Source organism: Pochonia chlamydosporia, chromosome 1 (genome assembly GCF_001653235.2).
Source record: "Pochonia chlamydosporia 170 chromosome 1, whole genome shotgun sequence".
In the NCBI taxonomy this organism is placed as follows: domain Eukaryota; kingdom Fungi; phylum Ascomycota; class Sordariomycetes; order Hypocreales; family Clavicipitaceae; genus Pochonia; species Pochonia chlamydosporia.
The window spans coordinates 8,595,637-8,615,222 of NC_035790.1; the positions used below are offsets into that span (position 1 = coordinate 8,595,637).

Sequence of the window (19,586 nt, forward strand, 5' to 3'; positions counted from 1 at the left end):
CATACGCACTGGCTTCGCTATGGCACTAATGGAATATTAAACGCGTGTTGCCTTTCGCTATTTTTGTGAGAAATGAATTCGGCATATAGAGAGGTATATACCCGTTAACAACCAAGTGGCTCCACCACTTAGTCTGCCACAAAACCCCAGAATAGCCCTAAAACCCCAGGATAGCTGCCAACCCCACTGCGTTCTAATTGCCTGTAACTTCAAATTATAACGCTTTGCACTGCTGCTTTTAGCTATACTAACTTAGGTAGAAGTACCTTTTGCTCAACTAGCAATACCTCTTACTAAATGAGATACGCAGTTAGGAATATTTTCGATTAGACCCCTCTTATATTCTAGTTTAGCAGATGTAAATACAGATTAATTTCCCCTATACTAATAGCTATTCTAGGGTCTAACACAAAGCTAAAACCTCTACGTGCAAGTTGCAAATCCCCCACCCCAAGCACAGAGGTTAGCCTGGTTATTTTCTTCACACTAGCAAAATAAACTAGTTAGTATGCTTTAACTTTAGAATATATAGTCTTTTATCTATTAAACTTACAGGGTAATCAGAACTACAAGGAATCTCCTTAATCTTATTATCCTCAAGCATAAAACAGGCACCATATTTAGTTTGCCGATAAGGGCGACGGCATTTCTAACAGAGCATAATTTAGTTAGTTTATTGCTTAGTATTTTGTATTCTCTTGCTTGCTAGCACAAACCCCTAGACGAAATTCTTCTGGAGGACTTTGCTCCCTAGGCGGACTTGTAGGCAAGGCGGGAGCAGTATAGCGGGTTTTTCGAGTCCAAAATCTAGTCCTACCAGTACGAAAAGGACCATGAGAGCGCCATGTATAGTTTCTTCCTTGCTTTCGGAACTTTTTTCGCACTCGCACAGCCTCAATAAGGCTAGTAAATAAGAGCATAATAAGAATTACAGTAAACTTCATTTTCTTTTTGTGAGAAAAGAAGAGATATAAGTTTTAGCTTCTTAAACTTAATAGGTACTTTAAGAAATAAAGAAAGAATATTATATAAAGAGTATAAAACTAGTTTACTTTTATATTTTAATAGTATATTTTTACCGTTATAAATAGCGCGAAATATAAGACTTAGATATTATTTATATTATTCTACTATAGACAAGATAGTAAGCTATATAGTAGCTTAGTAAGATATAGAGTAGCTTAGTAAGATATACTTTAGAAGTTAATAACCGCATTTAATTAGAAGTATTTATATAGCTTAGAGAATAATAGCTAGTTATTAAATACAATAGATAAAGAATTAACCTAAAGTTTGTAAAGAGTTAAAAAGTAAAATAAGCACTATAGTAATAATGTGGGTGCATAATAAGTCGCGTAATATAATAAGTCGCGCACTAAATAGTACCTTCTTGCAGATATTTTACAAAAGAATAACCACAATATATAAAATTAATTTAATCTTTACTGCTATTCTCTTTATTAGATGTTTCTATATTAGTCTAATATGTGCGCGCATTATAACTAGTCTTACTATATATACTATATTGCTAACCCTTTATCTTATTATAGAGCTTTTAACCTATTATTTAGCAATCTTCTTACTATATCTACTCTTCTATATTGTAACGGTTTAAGCGAGTATATTAATAACTAGCTAGAACTACTATAATAAGTATCTAAAGCTAAGGAGAAAAGGAAAAGGGAAATAAGAAGGAAAGAGCTTATAAAGCTCTTATAGCCTTATAAGCTTGCTTTTGCTAATCTCACTTATTGCTAGGAGTTACTAGTAATAAGGCTAGGAATAAAAGTAAGAGTGCAAGCTAAGCTACTATTAGGCTTAGCCTGTTATAATACCCCCCTCCCTTAGAGGCTTATATTAGGATAGAAGTAAAATAAATAGAAACGCTATATTCTCTTAACTCTAATATTTATGCGCTAATAAACTATACTAGAGTTTACTAGATATTTATATAGCTCTATAAAATAATAGAGGGTAGAGTTTATTAGAAAAGTTAGTATAGAGTTTATTAAAGTATATTTAGTAATATATAGCAGTAAAATAAATATTATAGGTATTATATAAAGTATAATATACTATATAATATACTATTTAAATATAAGAATTTATAGGATTTATTTAGATTTATTATTTTATGGTAAAGTTTAGCATTATTTAGCTATTAGGTTATATATAGGACTACCTATAGCTAGGGTTAGAACTAAAGAGTAAAGAATAATAACTAGCATATAAGAGTTAGAATAAAGCTTAGAAAGAAAGAAAAACCTAGAATTATAAAATTTTAAGAACAAGATATTTTGTCGGGGGAAAAGACACACACCCAGCAGCAAGGCTAGATGTATGGGTTTTATTGTCTAGGGCCTTTGTAAGCTAGGAGGAATCCAAGAAAGTCAGGAAATTTAGGGAAGTCAGGGAATTTAGGGAAGTTAGGAAGGGAGGGAGGCTTCCAAAGAAATAGTAGGAAGGGAGGCAGGAAGGAACAGCTCTGTCAAGTAAAGTCAAGTCATATTATAAACAAACAGCTATGCAGCCAGAAGGTTAAAGATCTAAAAACTAGCTAAAGCTTGCAATTAGGGGTTTTATATCCATAGAATAAGTGGGCCCCCACGTGATCAAATGTGTGGCCTAGGCTAGCGTGGCTTAGCGTGGCTTAGTGTGGCTTAAAAGTCCTCTATAGCTATAGCCTAGGCTAGCGTGGCTTAGCGTGGCTTAGTGTGGCTTAAAAGTCCTCTATAGCTGTATGCACTAAACTGCCCACATAATATAACCTAAGAAATAAGCATAAGGCCTTCTAAGACTAGCTAAGAAACTAATATCTTAGAGGTAAGTATATGCTAGAAGAATAAAGTAAGATAATAATTTATAGTATTAATATATAGTAGAGAAGAGTAATAAAGCTATTTATATATAATAATTAATATCTATTTATATTTTATTAAGAGTATAGGTAGGTATATATTATAAATAAGATTAATATATATTTAGCTAGTTTTTATGCTATAATATAGCTAGCAATATAAAAAGTAATTATATAGGAAATATAAAGAATTCCTAGTTTAATTAAGAATTAAATGTAATTAGCAAAATACCTATTACTAGATTAGGTGCTATCTATCCTATATATATAGGAACTAAAAAGTAATAGGTTATAGTGCTAAGCTATAAGGGACTAGCCTAGGGGCTCCTATAGACTAGTATTACTAATAGTAACTTTTCTTATAAAGAGAAGAGAAGAAAACTAAAAGGGGTTAATATAGTTCCTAGTAGCACCCTTATAGAGTCTAGTTAAGCTCTAGTTTAAACCTATAGTAGGTTCTTAGGTAGCTCTCTCTATATACCTATCTTTTTCTTTCCTAAGATCTAAGTATTATACTTAAATCTATAATATACTCTCTTACTATCTACTCTTATCTTTAGTCTCTTATATTAAAATATAGGCCTTATACTCTTTATTATTATTATATATATATTATTACTAGCACTATAGATTTATTATATAGGGTAATTAGTATAGTATAAAGACTTATTATTATTACTCTACTCTCTCTAGTTTATAGTATAAAAATATCTTACTTAAACCTTTCTTTCTCTTAACTCTTCTCTCTCTAATATTATAATCTAATTATTCTTTCTACTAGGAATCTTTATAATTTCCTACTTTTTACTACTATATAACTACCTATTATTATTTATTACTCTTACTAATAACTAGCCCTATTATAATTTATAAACTTTAATTTATATAAGCTAATAATATTATGCTAATAGCTTTATGTATAAGTGACTAGTTAATTGGTGGTTTGTAAGATATTTAGCGTTTGCTAAAGTTTCTTAATTAATTTAAATAGAATTTCCAAAAGGTCTAGGTAAGTTAGATGCATTCTAATAGGCTTAGTGTTTAAAATAATAATGTAGGAGGAAGATTTAATAAACTTAGAGAAGGGCAGCATTCTAGCTTTTTATGCTTCTAATACAGCTTAACTTCTCTGTCTTAGCTGTATTAAATAGCATACTACTAGCTTCTCCTCTTTTAGTTAATGCTCTTTCTAGTAGGGTTTACCGCAAGCTTATTATAGCGTTTCTAGAGATCTACTAAGTCTAACCTCTTAAATACATAATATTCTGGCCCTTTGCCCCTTTGCTTCTCTGACAGAGGTTTATTCTAGTATTCCTCCCATCTGGAATTATCATCTGAACTTAAGTGAGCATCCCTTCTTCTGCTAGCTAAGTCCTAGCTCCTTTGATAATCCCCTTTTGCTAACACTAGACCTTAGCGCTTGGCTGTTCTTGCCGCGGTCACCGTTTTTATTTTCTAGCTTACTTTTAGTGCTTGCGGTTTTAAGCAGTTTAAGTACTTTAATCACGTACTTTTTCGCATTGTCCTCGTGCAGGAGCCTATATAAACCCCAAAGGTCTAGCTAATGCAGCAGATTATCCAGATTAACAGCAGGCGTTGCGGCCCTTAACTGTGGTGAAGTTGTCATAGACATCGTAGATGGGATCGCGTGATCCAGCAGATCAACACGGATTCGGGCCGTCTCCTGAGCATTTCTCGGCAAAGAGGCTAGGTTCTTGCGTAGCCTTTGCTACAAAACCATTTCCCCGCGTGGAGGATGTGGTATCGACGTGTGTATTTTCACAGGATGAGAAACCTTGACTTCAGCTCTGAATCCGGTGTACATGTCTCTTAGTTGATGAAAAGTGCCTAAGATGCACTGACGGCTGTACGGCCTGGGAACCAGAGGTGATCTGCGTCTTCGCTGGTACCGCGTCTACCATTTCTTCGGAAGAGATTTTATGCTCGATCGGAACATCGATTATCACATAAATGAAGAGTATCCGTGTCGACGATGGATGCTACCGCACCTTAACAACTCTCTTACATCTTACGCAGACAACGCTTAGTATGCTCTATGTGGATCCATTAACCATTCATTTCACGTACTTGAACTGTCTATCATGAGAGTCTCATAAAGCTCGGCGACTCGTCGTTGCAGGAAACGATGTACCCGGTGTGTGTGCGAAAACAGCGCAATGCTGGCAAGACGGATACGCCCGACTTCCGTGGGACCACGATGGGCTGCAAACTTTATCAAGCGCTACAAAGAGCTTACTACGCGTTTTACGCGTAGATATGACTATTAGAGGGCTCTATACAAAGATCTAAAGATAATTAAGCTTTAGTTTAAGCTTATGCGTAACACAATTACAAAATATAGTATACTAGATAAGGATTTCTATAACTTTAATAAGACTAGCTTTATAATAGGCATAATCTTAACTGCTATAGTTATTATAAGCTTAGATAGATATAGCAAGCTAACTTTAGCCTAGCTAGGTAATAGAGAATAGGTTTTAGTAATCCAGTCTATTAATTCTTGCAGCTAGGCTATCCTACTATTTATTATTATTATAGGGCAGTATTACCTTACAAACTAGTATAAAGATAGTATACTACCAAAGGATTAAGCTATCTCTATAATTCCTAATAGCTAGACTATAAATAAGAAGGCTATAGAATAGATTTAGCACTTTAAAGAGCATACTAAGCCGCAAACTTATAGTGCCTATTATCTTCTAATTATAGATAGGCATAAGAGTTACTATTTAATAGAATTTAAGCTATTCTATAAGGACTATAAGATTATTACGCTTTATATGCTAGCCTATTTATTAAATATTCTCTAGCTACTAGATATTAGCTATTTTAGGCTGCTAAAAAAGGCATTTAGCAAAGAAAGTTAAAGGATTAATAAGAGCGTAAATAATATACATTATAAAGGCTAACTTTCTACCCGCATTTTACGCTGCATTTAAAGCTTTAATAACGGAAAAGAATATCTAGGGAGCTTTTAGAAGTGCTAGCCTTATCCTATTTAACCTAAATAGTATCTTATCTTAACTAGATATAAGGCTATAAGCGCTATTACTAGTTAAGGCTACACCTAAGCTACTAAATTTATGGGTTCTAAAGACCCTAAATAACCTAACTAAGGTAACTTTACAAACTAATTACATAAAAAGAAGAATAAGCTAATATTAGGAAAGCTTACTAATATTAATTTTAGATACTATAGATTAATTTGTAAAAGGCATATGCAGAATAATAGATAAGATAGCTCTCTTAAAGGCTAAGAACTAGCAACTTTAAGAGGTAAATACACTATTAAGCAAGCAGTATAGAGCTAAAAAGAAGCATCTATATAAAGGCAGTAGTATAACTATTACTAAGGGATAAGCTCTTTAGGACTAGAATAATATAGAAGAGCAGATAAAGCAAGAAGATTACCAGATAAGAGGTTAGAAGCCTTAGAATAAGATAAAGGGATAGTAATATAGTGTATACAGCAAGACTAATTATAATGCGCAAACTTATTAGATTAATATGGAAATATCTAATAAAGAGAATAGCAGTAAAGATTAATTAATTTCTTATATTATGGTTATTTTAGGATGTTATTTTCACGAGGAGATGCGTAGTAGTGGCTACTTCACTATGTTGGCTACCCCACTATGCACCCACGTTAGTGCATAGTGATTAGTTAACGCCATTTAGGGAACTAACAGCTTAACCCTGTTACATAACCCCAGGGTTATATAACCCTGCAACTGCAACCCTAACCTGGCCGGGAAAAGGGGAGGGCATTTGGGAAACCCCCAGCGTAAAGGCTTGCATAGTGCATAAGGAGTATATTTATAACTATATATAGAAGAGGGAAAATAAAGAGGGCCCTAACAGTAGCAGGGGAGGCTATAACATAAACTGCAGTTATGTCCCACGTAAATACTCCCACGTAAATACTCCTGCGGTTGCAGTTTCTCCTCCTTTTATAATAGTCGGGTGCGATCTGGAACGGTGGGTTGTGGCCAGGCGGGTAAGGGGTATTATCACGAAAGTGCAGTTATGGACGACATAGACGTGGGTTATAATCCTTGATCTCTTCTATCTACTGAGGGTTATCTACAACTTCTTATAATAATCCGAATAGCTTCCCCAGCTATCGTCCTCATATTTCAAGTGGCTGGCCAGCCATCAGGTGGTTGGGCTAGCTCTATTCAAGACTTTGCACCTACAGACGCTATTGAATCCTATTTATCGTGACAGTAACACTTTGCCACCTACCAAGCTGAACGTCGAGGTTCAGCTCATAGCCACACGTGATTGGTGGCTGGAGCGAATCAGAAAACGGAATCACCGACTGCCTTACTTCACCTCTGAAAACTCAACTTTGTAGCATAATTTGAAGTAAAGATAATATTACTGTACGATAGCAGACATAATAGTAAGATAACACAGCACAGTAGGCAGATCGGCTTTGCAGCTGCTCGAATGCTTAATCCTGGCGTTGTTTGTATGGCCAGAACAGCCATGATATACATTACTGAAGCGAAGAAAACATTAATTACTTCAGCGACGTGCGGAAGCTCCAGCGTCAGCCTTGCATGAATACGATATATACGGAGTCGCCGCTCCACAACGGAATTAGTTAAACAAGCATGTTTGGCGCCTTCTGACAGTTGTGGTCGCCTCTCTCCTTGGAAACCAAAGACGGGGGCATCATGTCATTGAACGATTTGCCAATCGAGTTGACGCTCTTAGTAGCATCACATCTCTCCAAAGCTGGCGACATCAGCAGATTCTCCAGGGTTTGCCGCCGCTTCCACACACAATTAACGCCTCGCCTCTACCGCGACGGCGGAGACTCCACATGCCTCTACTGGGCGGCAAGGAGCAACATTCCAGGGACTCTCGAACGAGCGGCTCAAGCGGGCACTGACATTAAAGATTTCGGATCCGTGCTTCTTCGCATCGCCATAGATTATGGCAGTGAACTCGTTTTTCAACGTCTTATAGATGATTACCAAGCTGATCCTAAGACTTGCGACTTTTACGATGGACGCACACCACTCACAGCCGCGGTCAGAGGACAACAAGTATGGGCCGTCAAGAAGATACTCGAAAGTGGTGCTGATCCATCCGGCCAAGCTGGCAACATCTATGCGCACGGCACTCCTTTGCACCTTGCTGCCAAGAATGGCCACATGGAGATTTCTAGGCTTCTAGTTGATGCTGGTGCTGACTTAAGCATAGAAGATGGACGTCGGAGGACGCCATTATACATTGCACTTACCGAAGGGCACGTTAAAATGGCGTCCTTGTTTCTGGATCATGGTGCCGACCCGGCAACGCTAGACAGCGCTGGCCGCACTGCTTTAGAAACGGCCCTGTGGGCTGGCTGCCGTGTCGACATGATTAAGATGCTTCTTCAGAGAGGATTACTCGATATCTTGAAGACGGCTCGCAGGGCAGCCGTGATGGATCGGGTGTTCAGAGATGGAAAGCCGGAACTCACAGAGCTCTTTCTGGAAAAAGCGGCCGACGCGAAATGCAACGTAGGTCATGAATTTTCTCTTATTGCGGCCGCCAGGAATGGCCGTACAGAAATCGTCAAGCTCCTGCTACTGCGCGGTGTTGCCGTTGATGCCAGGGCGAATACGGAACGGACCGCTCTGGATTATGCGTTAACAACTTTCCATTTTGACACTGCCAAGCTACTCATCGAAGAAGGAGCAGAGCTGTGCTGCATGGGCAAGCTCAGCCAAGGGCCTTTGCGGAATTCGATTGTCAAGGATCACGTGGAACTAGTTCGAATGCTCTTAGCTAGAGGAGCAGACATGCATACTCCTAACGAGCAGGGCCAGACGCCGCTGGCGGATGCTGTGCTTTGCAGAAGCATCAAAGTCACCAGGCTTTTGCTCGAGCACGGCGCAAATATCAACGATATAAGCGCCGGCCAGCCATTACTAAGTACTGCGGCAATGGGAGAAGATTTCGCAACTGTAAGTCTTTTGCTGGATTTTGGGGCCGATCCGTCCGATTTCGATGAGGATTTGTGCACACCTCTACATATCGCGGTAGAAAAGGAAAACTTTGACATCGCCAAGCTTCTTCTCGATCACGGCGCTAACCCTTCCGCCGTCGACCACAACGGAGTCACGCCACTATTTGGAGCGGCACAAGATGGGTCCTTTGATATCGTTAAGGATCTTCTGGAACGAGGAGCAGACGCTTGCGTCGTCTGTGCAAATGGATGGACGCCGATATTGAAAGCCGCATCCCGTGGGCATTTAGACGTTGTGAATCATCTAGTCCAGAACGGCGCCGATTTAGAAAAAGCAAATAACTACGGCTACACGCCGCTATTAGCAGCTTCTGAATATGGTCATATCGAGGTATTGGAGAAACTACTTGAAAAGGGTGCCGACATCAAGGTTTGCAACGCAGCTGGTCTAAGCCCAATAGCAATAGCAAGCAAAAATGGGTACAGTCAAATCGTGGAGAGGTTGCTTGCCGTTAAGGGAGTAGATGCTATTCAACTGGATTTAGATGGGCGGTCTGCTTTTCACCACGCGGTTATGCGAGGGCATGAGTCGGTAGTTAAACTGCTTCTTGACGCGGGCGCTATCTCATTCACCAAAGATCGGTGGGAAGCTACGCCGCTTATCTTGGCTGCGAGGAATGGCCATGCAGCTTTTTTAAAGCTTCTACTCGACATGAAGGGTGCTAATATTCACGAGACGGATGTGTTTGGCCTGTCGGCGTTGCAATGGGCAGCTCGCTGCGTTGAACCAGCAGCTATGGAAGTTCTCTTGGCTTACTCGCGGGCAAGCGGAGTTGGTGTGACAGTGGAAGATGTTTGTGAAGGTGAAAAGGTAAAGTTTAGGCCATTGACGTGCTTTTGCGATGCCTGTGGGCGTTGCACAACGTTTGGGCAGGAAACTCCCGCACAAGTGTGTAGAGACTGCGCCATGGGAGACGAATTAGTCTTTTTGATATGTTCATTCTGTGTGGAACGGGGGGCTCAGTGTCGTTCTCTGGATCATTCTTGGACACCATATACTTGTTCTGGACACGAGGAGCTGAGTGACGATGACTTGAGCGAGTGGGGACAGGACGACTATGAGAGTGAGGTCGAGAGTGATGACGAGAGTGCAGGTGAAGAGAACGAAGATGAAGTTTCATAATGCGCATGTTCAAACAGATTTCGACTCGACAAGCCTCATAAATTACCTGGGCTGTTGGCTTGTTCGTCTGCGAACAATCCTTTCACTGCTTGGATTTGGCATTTGTGTCGCCCGATGTCGCCTCCAATGGCGATCACCATCACGTCAGGTCAGTTAAATTGTGGTAGTACACTGGGTAATAAATTTTGACTTGGGTAACAAAGTCCTCAGATTCCGCTGTCATGGTATTTTGCTCGCGAGCATAGCTTAACACACAAAACTTAGCTCTATATGACGTTGGTGAAGGATGGCCGCGCATCAAGGCCACTACCAGACGCATTTTTGACATGAATTACTATGAAAGCCTGATGGTAAGTTGTAAAATAGTAGGCCAAGTTCTGCTTTATAAGCGCACAAGCACGAAGCCCAGCAATCATTGTGTTTCCTGGATTATGTTTCGGTCTAAGATGCACTCTGACGAGGGGTGGAGCGTCCCTCTCCCTTGAATGCAATCCGGTAGTCCCACCAGTAGACAAAGTGGCCAGGTCTGGTGCATGCACGCTTAATCCTACCTGCGATTATATATCTTTGGGTAGGCATCCATTCCCGGTCTGCTTCGAGCTGGCCAGGTGATAATAACTATTGCTTCAAACGGCAGCGGGGCTTGGAGGTCCCATCGTTGCGTACTCTCCGGTGTAGCACGTAGCTAGGCGCTGGCGCGTCGCGTCACGAAGTCTTCAGCTCTTACCTCGAACGCGGAACCATAACTGTTATGCTCTGTGAAGCGTAAGCACTACCATAGTATTCCTGGCCATCAAAAGCGGGAAATTGTCGGATAATTTTTTTGTCCCCTTTAGTAAATAACGTGTAATAAGTGTAATAAGTATAATAAGCATAATAAGCGTAATAAGCGCAATATATGCGTGTGCTATATAATTTTATAAAACTAGATTATTATGCAATAAAGTAATATAATTAGCTAGTATAGCTAGGGTTAAGATAAACCTAAGTAAACCTAAGCAAACTAGAGCGCTCTGCTAACGCTATAATATAATAAATAAATGCCTATAGTAAGAACTTAATAAAAAGAAAAAAGAGAAAGATAAAGTAGTGCTAATATACTATATATGCCTTAAAAAGTAAAATAGAATAATTTCTCCCCCTTCTAACTAGGTTAAGTAGATATATATATAACTATAATAATTTCTATTACTTATCCTAGAGTGTAACGGTCTAAGCAAGTATATTAACAACCAGCTAGGTGACTAAAAACAAGTATCTAAAGCTAAAGAAGAAAAAGAAAAGGGAACAAGAAAAGAAGAGCTCTAGGAGCTCTTAAGCTTCTAAGCTTGCTGCTGCTAATCTCGCTTGTTATTAGGGGCTACTAGCTGCTGTGGCAGCATAGAAGGCGAGAGTGCAAGCCAAGCTACTATTAGGCTTAGCCTGTTACATAGAGAAAGCCTATAGGTATAAGGCTAATATAACTATAAAAGAAGGTCTATAGAGCGCTATAGCTTTATAACCCTAAAGAAAGGCAATAAAGCGCAATATAAAAGCATAAAAATAACTACTAATCTAAAAAATATAAAGATTAAAGAGCTTATCTAGGTATAAAAGAAGTATAATATATAGATATATTTAGGATACTATACTGCTATCCTACTAGCAGATAGTAGTATTAAGTAATACTATAGAAGAAAGTATAAGTTAAAGGGGCAAGCTATAAAGTATATACTTATATATAAGAAAAAGCTATCTCTAATACTCTATAACCTATATAAAGTAAAGCTACTAGTAAATAGTAGTATTACTATTAATTAGCTACTAATACTAAGAGGGTTTTAATGCCTATATTAACTATATAACTTTCTAACTATACACCTAAATAGTCTAACTATATATTATACCTGCCTATTAAAGAGTTACTAAGAGGCTATAAATATAAGTAGTACTATATAAGTATATTCTAGAGAGAAGGTCTTACTATAGTTATTTTTAAAGGGAGAATAGGCTTATTATTAGATTATATTAGATATTACTATAGATAATAATAGCTTTAGAAAGGATTCTAGCTATAGTTCTAAGTTTAATAATATGCTTTTAAGCTATAGCTAAAAACTAGCTAGTAATAAGAATAAGCATTAGAGAACTAGAGAGACTCTAAGCAGTACTAATATAGATAACCTATAGGTATTATAGATAGAATAGGTAGAGCACTTCTAGGAAAAAGATCTTATATAGATATACTATATAAGTAAAGGCTTAATATTAGATATAAAACTAAAGTAAGTATAAGTAATAATAGAGAAATAGCAGTAATAATAGCTTAGAATTATTACTAATAGCTTTAAGCAAGTAATAGTATAATATACTAGCTATTTAAAGCTTATACCTTAAGAGATACTATAATAGCTAAATAGTATTAAGCTAATAATACTATATAGAAAGCTAGTCTAGCTTAAGAATTATAAGAGCTTAATAGATAACTATAAGAGGTATATAGTATATTACTTATACTACTACTTTAGAGTATAATAGATAGGCTAGAAAGCAGTAAATATAGAGCTTAGAGTATAGTTTATAAATCTATAGTAGAATTAGCTCTATGCTATAGTAGAAAGGGTCTTAGCAATTAATCTAAGATATAGTAGCGCTATAGTCTAGGGGGGTCTAGTATTATTAATATAGCAAGGTAGGCCTAGCAGTAGCAGTAGTAGTAGCATTATAGCAGCTAGTTAGTTACGCAGAAAGAAGAAGTAGAAGTAGTAGTACTAGGCAGTAGAAGAGAATGCTAGAAATAGGTAGGATAAGGTAGAACTAGAGAATATACTAGACTATAGCATAATAGAGTTCTAGATTATATCTATTAAGTAGAAAATAGTATTTAATATTTTCTAAAACCTACTAGTTTACTTTACTGCTATTCTTAGTATTAACCTAGAGAAGCTATCTTATAAGTATATAGTAGATTATACTAGTTAGCTAGTAGGTCTAGTATAATATATATAGCTACTTATACTAGAGTATATCTTTAAGAATTAGTCTAATAATCTAGAAGAGCTAGACTTTACTATACTAGAGAGGTTCTAAGAGAAGTATTATAAGTAGCTTATAAATAGTATATATATGCTATTTAGTAATATAATTATATATATAGTATATAGTAAGAGCTATTAGGAAAAGAAAGAGAGCCTACTAAAAGTTATATAGAAGAATAATAAAGGCATGCTTTACTTTAAGAGTAATTAGATTTTAGTGCTAGAGTTTAAATAGGCAGTATATAGAGCAGTTAATAATACTAAGTAGCTACTAGATAAGCTTATATTTAGATACTAAGCTAAGATAAAGGTAATACTTAATATAAGGCAGATTATAGATAGCTTAATATTTAAAGGTTTAGATTAATTATTTATAACTAATTATAAAAATAAATAGCTATAATTAGGTTATAAGTAAGTAGCTAAGCTAGGAAAAGAAAGGCTCTAGCATAAAGGCAAGAGTAAGAGTAAAAGCTAGAGGCAAGCTAAAGTAGTAGAGTATCTTATACTACTATAATAATTTAAGCTAGTAATAATAGTCTATTACTATATCTAGCTAGAGTAACTAGATTATAAGCCTAAATTCTTAATAATAAGATATTATAATTCCTAGTAGCTTATATAGAATAGCTTTATATTTAATAGGTAGTTTATAAGCATTATAGACTATAATAAGAACTAGGCTATATATAGTATTAGGTATAAGGTAGCTTAATTTCTACTAGAGTAAGCTAGGAAAATAATAGTTATATATATATCTTAGCTTATTCTATTTAAGTAGATACTATATAATAAGGTAGGTATATAAGAGCTATTAAAGTTACTTAATAGATTTCTTTAGAAAGATATAGAAAAGAGTTAGTAGGATATAGAGCTACTAATAGACTATATATAACTTCTTATAAGTATAAAGATTAGTATTATACTTAGTATAGCAGACTATTAATATATAGTAATTAAGATAGGCTAGTAGATATAGAGCATTATAATTTAGGCGCTAGAGATTAAAGCAAATAGTAATAAGGCACTAGATATAAATTCTTTATCTAGCAAGATATAATAGGAATAAAAGATAGAAAATATATAGGATTTATAGTTAATATATAGTAGTATTATTATAGGATAGCACTATACTCTTAATATCTAGTTTCTATACTAGCTATAGCTAAAGATAGTAGTAAACTTCTAAGAGATTAGTTAGCTCTAGTATATTTTTCTTAAAGAAGGTAATCTAAGAGTAGGTAGTTTACTTAGGCTATAGAATAGCAGCATAAAGAGTAGAGTAAAGTAAATAGCTATAGAGATAGTAGTTTCTAATAATAGCTACTAGCTAGTAAAGATAAAGGTAGTAGTAAGAGAGCTAATAGGCTACTATACTTATAAGTATAAGTATAAAAGTAGTAGTAGTAATAATAGTATAAGTAGTAATATAGTATATAGCAGTAAGAATTAAGATATTAGTAAAGTTAATATTAATATTAATGCTAATAATAGTATAGTAGTAACTAGAGGTTTTAATATAACTCTAAATAGATATACAAGCAAGCTAAAAAGGCTAGAAAAAGAAGAGTAAAGAGAAAAGAAAGAAGTATTAAATAGTAATAAGATAAAGTATAAGTTATAAATGCTTTTTAGTAGATAGATAGTAGATTAGAAGTTAGATAAGTAATATAAAGGGATAAGAAAGGTTATAAGTCTCTAAGGTAAATAGTTACTAATTATTATGCTGCTAACTAGTAGTAGTAAGAGTATCTTCTTTATACTGCTATTTATAGTAGAGAAATTTAGGATAATAATTATTATAATACTATTTATTACTCTTATAGATAATCTTATAAATTAAGCTTATTATAATTTTAGCTTAGACTAACGTAATCCACAAGCAAGTAGAACACACAAGCAAGCAGAACACCCTAACCTACCTTATTATAAAGATTCTACAAAAAAACAACTAGAATAAAAGAAATTAATTAATCTTTACTGCTATCCTCTTTATTAGATATCTCTAAATTAATCTAATAAGTTTGCGTATTATAACTAGTATTACCGCATATACTATATTGCTATCCCTTTGTCTTATCCTAAGGCTTTTAACCTCTTATCTTGCAATCTTCTTGCTAAATCTACTCTTCTATATTATTCTAGTCCTAAAGAGCTTATCCCTTAGAAATAGTTATACTGCTACCTTAATATAAGCGTATTTTTTTAGCTTTATGCTACTTACTTAATAGTATATTTGCCTCTTAAAGTTGCTAGTTCTTAGCCTTTAGGAGAGCTATCTTATATATTATTCCATATATACTCTTTATAAATTAATCTATAGCATCTAAAATTAATATTAGTAAGCTTTCCTAATATTAGCTTATTCTTCTTTTAATATAATTAGTTTGTAAAGTTGCCTTAGTTAGGTTATTTAGGGTCTTTAGAACCTATATATTTAGTAGCTCTAGTGCCTCTTTAACTAGCATTAGAGTCTATAGCCTTACATCTAGGCATAATAAGACGCTTTTTAGATTAAATAGAATAAGTTCTACGCCTTAAAAAGCTTCCTAAATATTTTCTCTTATTATTATAGCTTTAAATACAGTAAAAAACGCAGGGAAGAAGTTAGCCTTTATAATATAGGTTATATGCGCCCTTATAAGTCCTTTAATTTCTTTGCTATATGCCTTCTTAAGCAGCCTAAAATAGCTAATATCTAGTAGCTAAAGAATATAAGATAAATAAGATAGCATATAGAGCATAATAATCTTATAGTCTTTATAGAATAACTTAAATTTAGTTAAGTAGTAACTTTTATGCCTATCTAGGATAAGAAGATAATATACGCTATAAGTTTAAGGCTAAGTATGCTTTTTAAAGTGCTAGATCTAATCTATAGCTTTCTTATTTATAGTCTAGCTATTATAAGTTATTAAGATAACCTAATTCTTTAGTAATATGCTATCTTTATACTAGTTAGTAAGGTAATATTACCCTATAATAATAATAAATAGCAGGATAGCCTCTCCTTAAGAATTAATAGATTAAAGTACTAAAACCTATTCTCTATTACCTAGCTAAGCTAGATTTGCCTTACTATATCTTTTAGAGCTTATAATAATTATTATAGTTAAGATTATGCCTATTATAAAGCTAGCCTTATTAAAGTTATAGAAATCCTTATCTAGAATGCTATATTTTGTAATAGTATTACGTATAAGCTTAAACTAAGGCTTAATTATCTTTAGATCTTTATATAAGGCTCTCTAATAGTTATATTAACGCGTAAAACGCGTGGTAAGCTCTTTATAGCGCTTAATAAAGTTTAAAGCTTAGTTAATTCTAATAGGAGGCACATTGCGATCTATAAGCAAGCAATTTACTATATCTTTCATACTACTAAGCTAGGAAGGAAATAACTGCAAATCTAGGTTAAGAATATATTAGAGGATTATAGATTCCTCTAAATCTATAAGTTTCTATAAATTAGGCATAGTATTGCGCTGTGATATAATTCCCTTAGACTAGCGCGTTAATATTGTGAGGCTAATATTATACGTCTGTATAGCAGCTTATACACTAAGATTGTAGTCTTATTGCCTAGCCTAAATTGCTAGCATTAGATTTCTCTTATTTTGTACAGCTTGTATATTTGTAGGCAGAAGAAATTAACATTAAAGAACGGCTTTATTAAGTCTAAGTGGAGTGTTCCGCTTGCTTGTGTGTTCCACTCGCTTGTGGATTACGTTATATAAAGTAGCTACTATTAATAGTAATAAGCTAGATTAAATAATAGCTAGATATATATCTAGTTATAGTAAGCACTAATCTAATAGATAATATAAAGCTTATAGCATATATAGATAGCATCTAAGGCAAAGAACTACTATAATAGATCTTCTTTAATAAGTATTATATAGTAATTTTAGATTCTAAGTATTAGAACTAGCTAAAAAAGCTAAAGTTTTTATATATATATAGGCACCTAGTAGTAATACTAATAGTAATATTACTAGTTAGAATAGAGAAATAGTTCTAGTAGCTTATACTTATAGAGAATATACTAATTATATAGGTAAAGATAATAAAAAGTAATATCTAGTACTATATAATAACTATAAAGAAGAGTAGTAGTAGTAGTAGTATAATAACCTTAGGGTTAGATTAGGATTAGCATTATTATCTAAAAGCTATCTTGCCAGACTAATTCTAACTAAGCTAGATAGATAGGTTACAAAAGGAAAGCTAGCAAACTAAGTACGTAAAAAGAGGGGTTTTTATAGAACCTTAGAGGTAGATAGAGGGGATAGAGAAGATAGTAGGGAGGGAATAAATAGACAGAAAGACAGAAATAGAGAGACTAGATAGAATAGATAGAAGATAGATATAAAAGTTAGAAATAGGTAGGGGGAAAGAAAAGGAGGAACAGGGAGGAAAAGAAGGAAAGGAAAAGAAGGGATAGAAAATTAGGTAGCCTTAGCTGCCTTAGATGCTCTATTCTTCGCTAGTTAGGTCCACATTACAAGCTAGCTAGCCTCTTCTATAGGTGGTTTTTTCCCACTAATAGAGAGAGCTGCATAGGCTTTATACTTAGCTAGCGTAATCCCAACGGAATTATCTATCTAAGTAGAAGCAGTAGGGCCTATAGCATCCTAAATTTCCCTATAGTGCTTAGCAGAGACCTTCTCTAGAAGGCCCCTAGCTGAAAAAATAAGGGGCCTAAAGACAGAGCCTAAAGCCCTATATTTCCGGCTTTTCTTAGCTATAGCTTCTAAAAGGGTGCTATAGGGGTCTTTCCTATAGAAGGCCTTATTTATAGCTACTATCTGTACGTTATAAAAGTACTTAGTGCCAGATAGGGCAACTGTGAAATTAGGTCTCTTCTAAATGCCTTCTGCTAGATTAGAGGGTTCTTTCCTAACTTCTAAGCTAGCCTAGCTAGATAGTGCTTTTATAAGAGCATAGGTAACTTAGTTATAGCGGGAGGTCTACTTTCTATCTGCTGCCTTATAGCAGTCTTTGTGGTTAATAGAGGCTAGGGCCCTATAATAGCTATAGGAGCTATCCCTATTTCCTACGGGAAGAAGCAGTTAGCTGTAAAGGGATTTTGTAACCTCTAGGTCTGTAAGATAGAGGGTCTTTATAGTAGGCAGCACATCTAGCTACTTTTGCCCTAGATAGCTAGTGTTTTCCACCCTAGCCCTCTTTTCAGAGGGGTCTAAGGTAGAATCTAGAAAGGAAAGAGCGCTAGAATTAGCTTCTACTAGGACCTTCTAAACAGATAGGGCCTTAGTAGGGCTAGCTATAGGAATTTATCCTAGAATTTAGTCTAGCGTTAGCTGGGAGGCTGCCCTAGCTGCCTGGAAGATTCCGTTAGCTAGGTTTGCGTGGAGAGGAATTCTAAGGCCTCCCTCTCTAGCTAGAAAACCTATTAGAAGGGGATTTATCCTATTCTTAGAAGGTTCTAGGTCCCTATAGCTTGTAGAGGCTAGAGGCCTAGTAGCTCTAGTAGCTAGAGCTCTAATTTAACTGCAAATAAGAGAGTTAAGCTCTCTCTAAAGGTTCCTAAGGCTGGCTAGATCTAGCTATCTTAGGAGATACCTTAGAAGGAGGTATATACTTTCCCTAAGAAGTAGCAGGAAATACTGCTTAGGGATTCCTTCTAAGAGAGCTAGAACCCTCTAGAAGTTCTTAATCTTCCCCTCTAGAAAGAACCTTCTAGCAGCTAGAGGTCTTATAAAGAACCCTAAGGCAGCTAGTCCTTCCTTTCTAAGGGATTCCACAGAGGCTTTCTTGCTCTTTTGTCAATTAAGGGAGGCAGGAGATTTTTAGAAGACCCTAGGCGCTATTGACGGGTATATCAGACTGAATTCTTTTCAATTTTGTAAGGGAGTGGGGTAAAAGGGTCAGGGTTTTTCACTCCAAATTCTTCAGACAGATGTCTAAGGCAGAGTCAGGGTCAGGGTCAGAGTAAAGGTCAGAGTTAGGGTCAGAGTATCGTGGATTGGGGTCTGAGTGAGGGACAGAGTATCGAGTATTACGGTCTTAGTACGGACTGGATTACAGGTCAGTAACACGCCAAAGGACCAAAAGGTGCTAACGGTTAGTGAAAGAAAATAGGTTTATCATTTGAGTAAGTCTACGTAAACCGTCATTGAACCGCGTACCATCGATGAGCACACTAGCGAGTGATATCGCGCCGCTGCGTAAGGTAAGGTTTACAATCATTATAAAAGCCAGTGGGAGACAGTCCGTAGAACCAGCGTAACCCAACGCGGGCTAACAAAGATCTAATAGCATATATATAAAAAAAGGCATATAAGGCAGCTACATAAAGCATATATAGAGTCCACGGCGCGCCCCAGTATTGACCGTGATGACAGCGCACTACTGGCGAGAGCGTTATTCTGCATACCCAAGAATTAACTGTGAAAGTTACGTAAAATTGGCAAGACTTTTTACTTTGATTGATTTGGTTGTCGGGGCAGGGTCAGAGTAAGGGCCAGAGTATCGAGTTTTAGGGCCAGGTCTGGGTCAGGGTCAGAGTACGGGGTCAGAGTA

At 35.8% G+C, this 19,586-nt stretch overlaps 1 protein-coding gene across 1 annotated transcript; it reads left to right on the top strand.

Annotated features, from left to right (window-relative positions):
- Window positions 1-7,560: 7,560 nt before the first annotated feature.
- On the top strand, window positions 7,561-10,026 carry VFPPC_02277 (Pfs, NACHT and ankyrin domain-containing protein; the record flags this gene model as incomplete). Its single annotated transcript, XM_018281951.1, has 1 exon — window positions 7,561-10,026. The coding sequence occupies one exon, from the start codon at window positions 7,561-7,563 to the stop codon at window positions 10,024-10,026; it is 2,466 nt and encodes an 821-aa protein (XP_018139093.1).
- Between the last annotated feature and the right edge of the window lie 9,560 nt (window positions 10,027-19,586).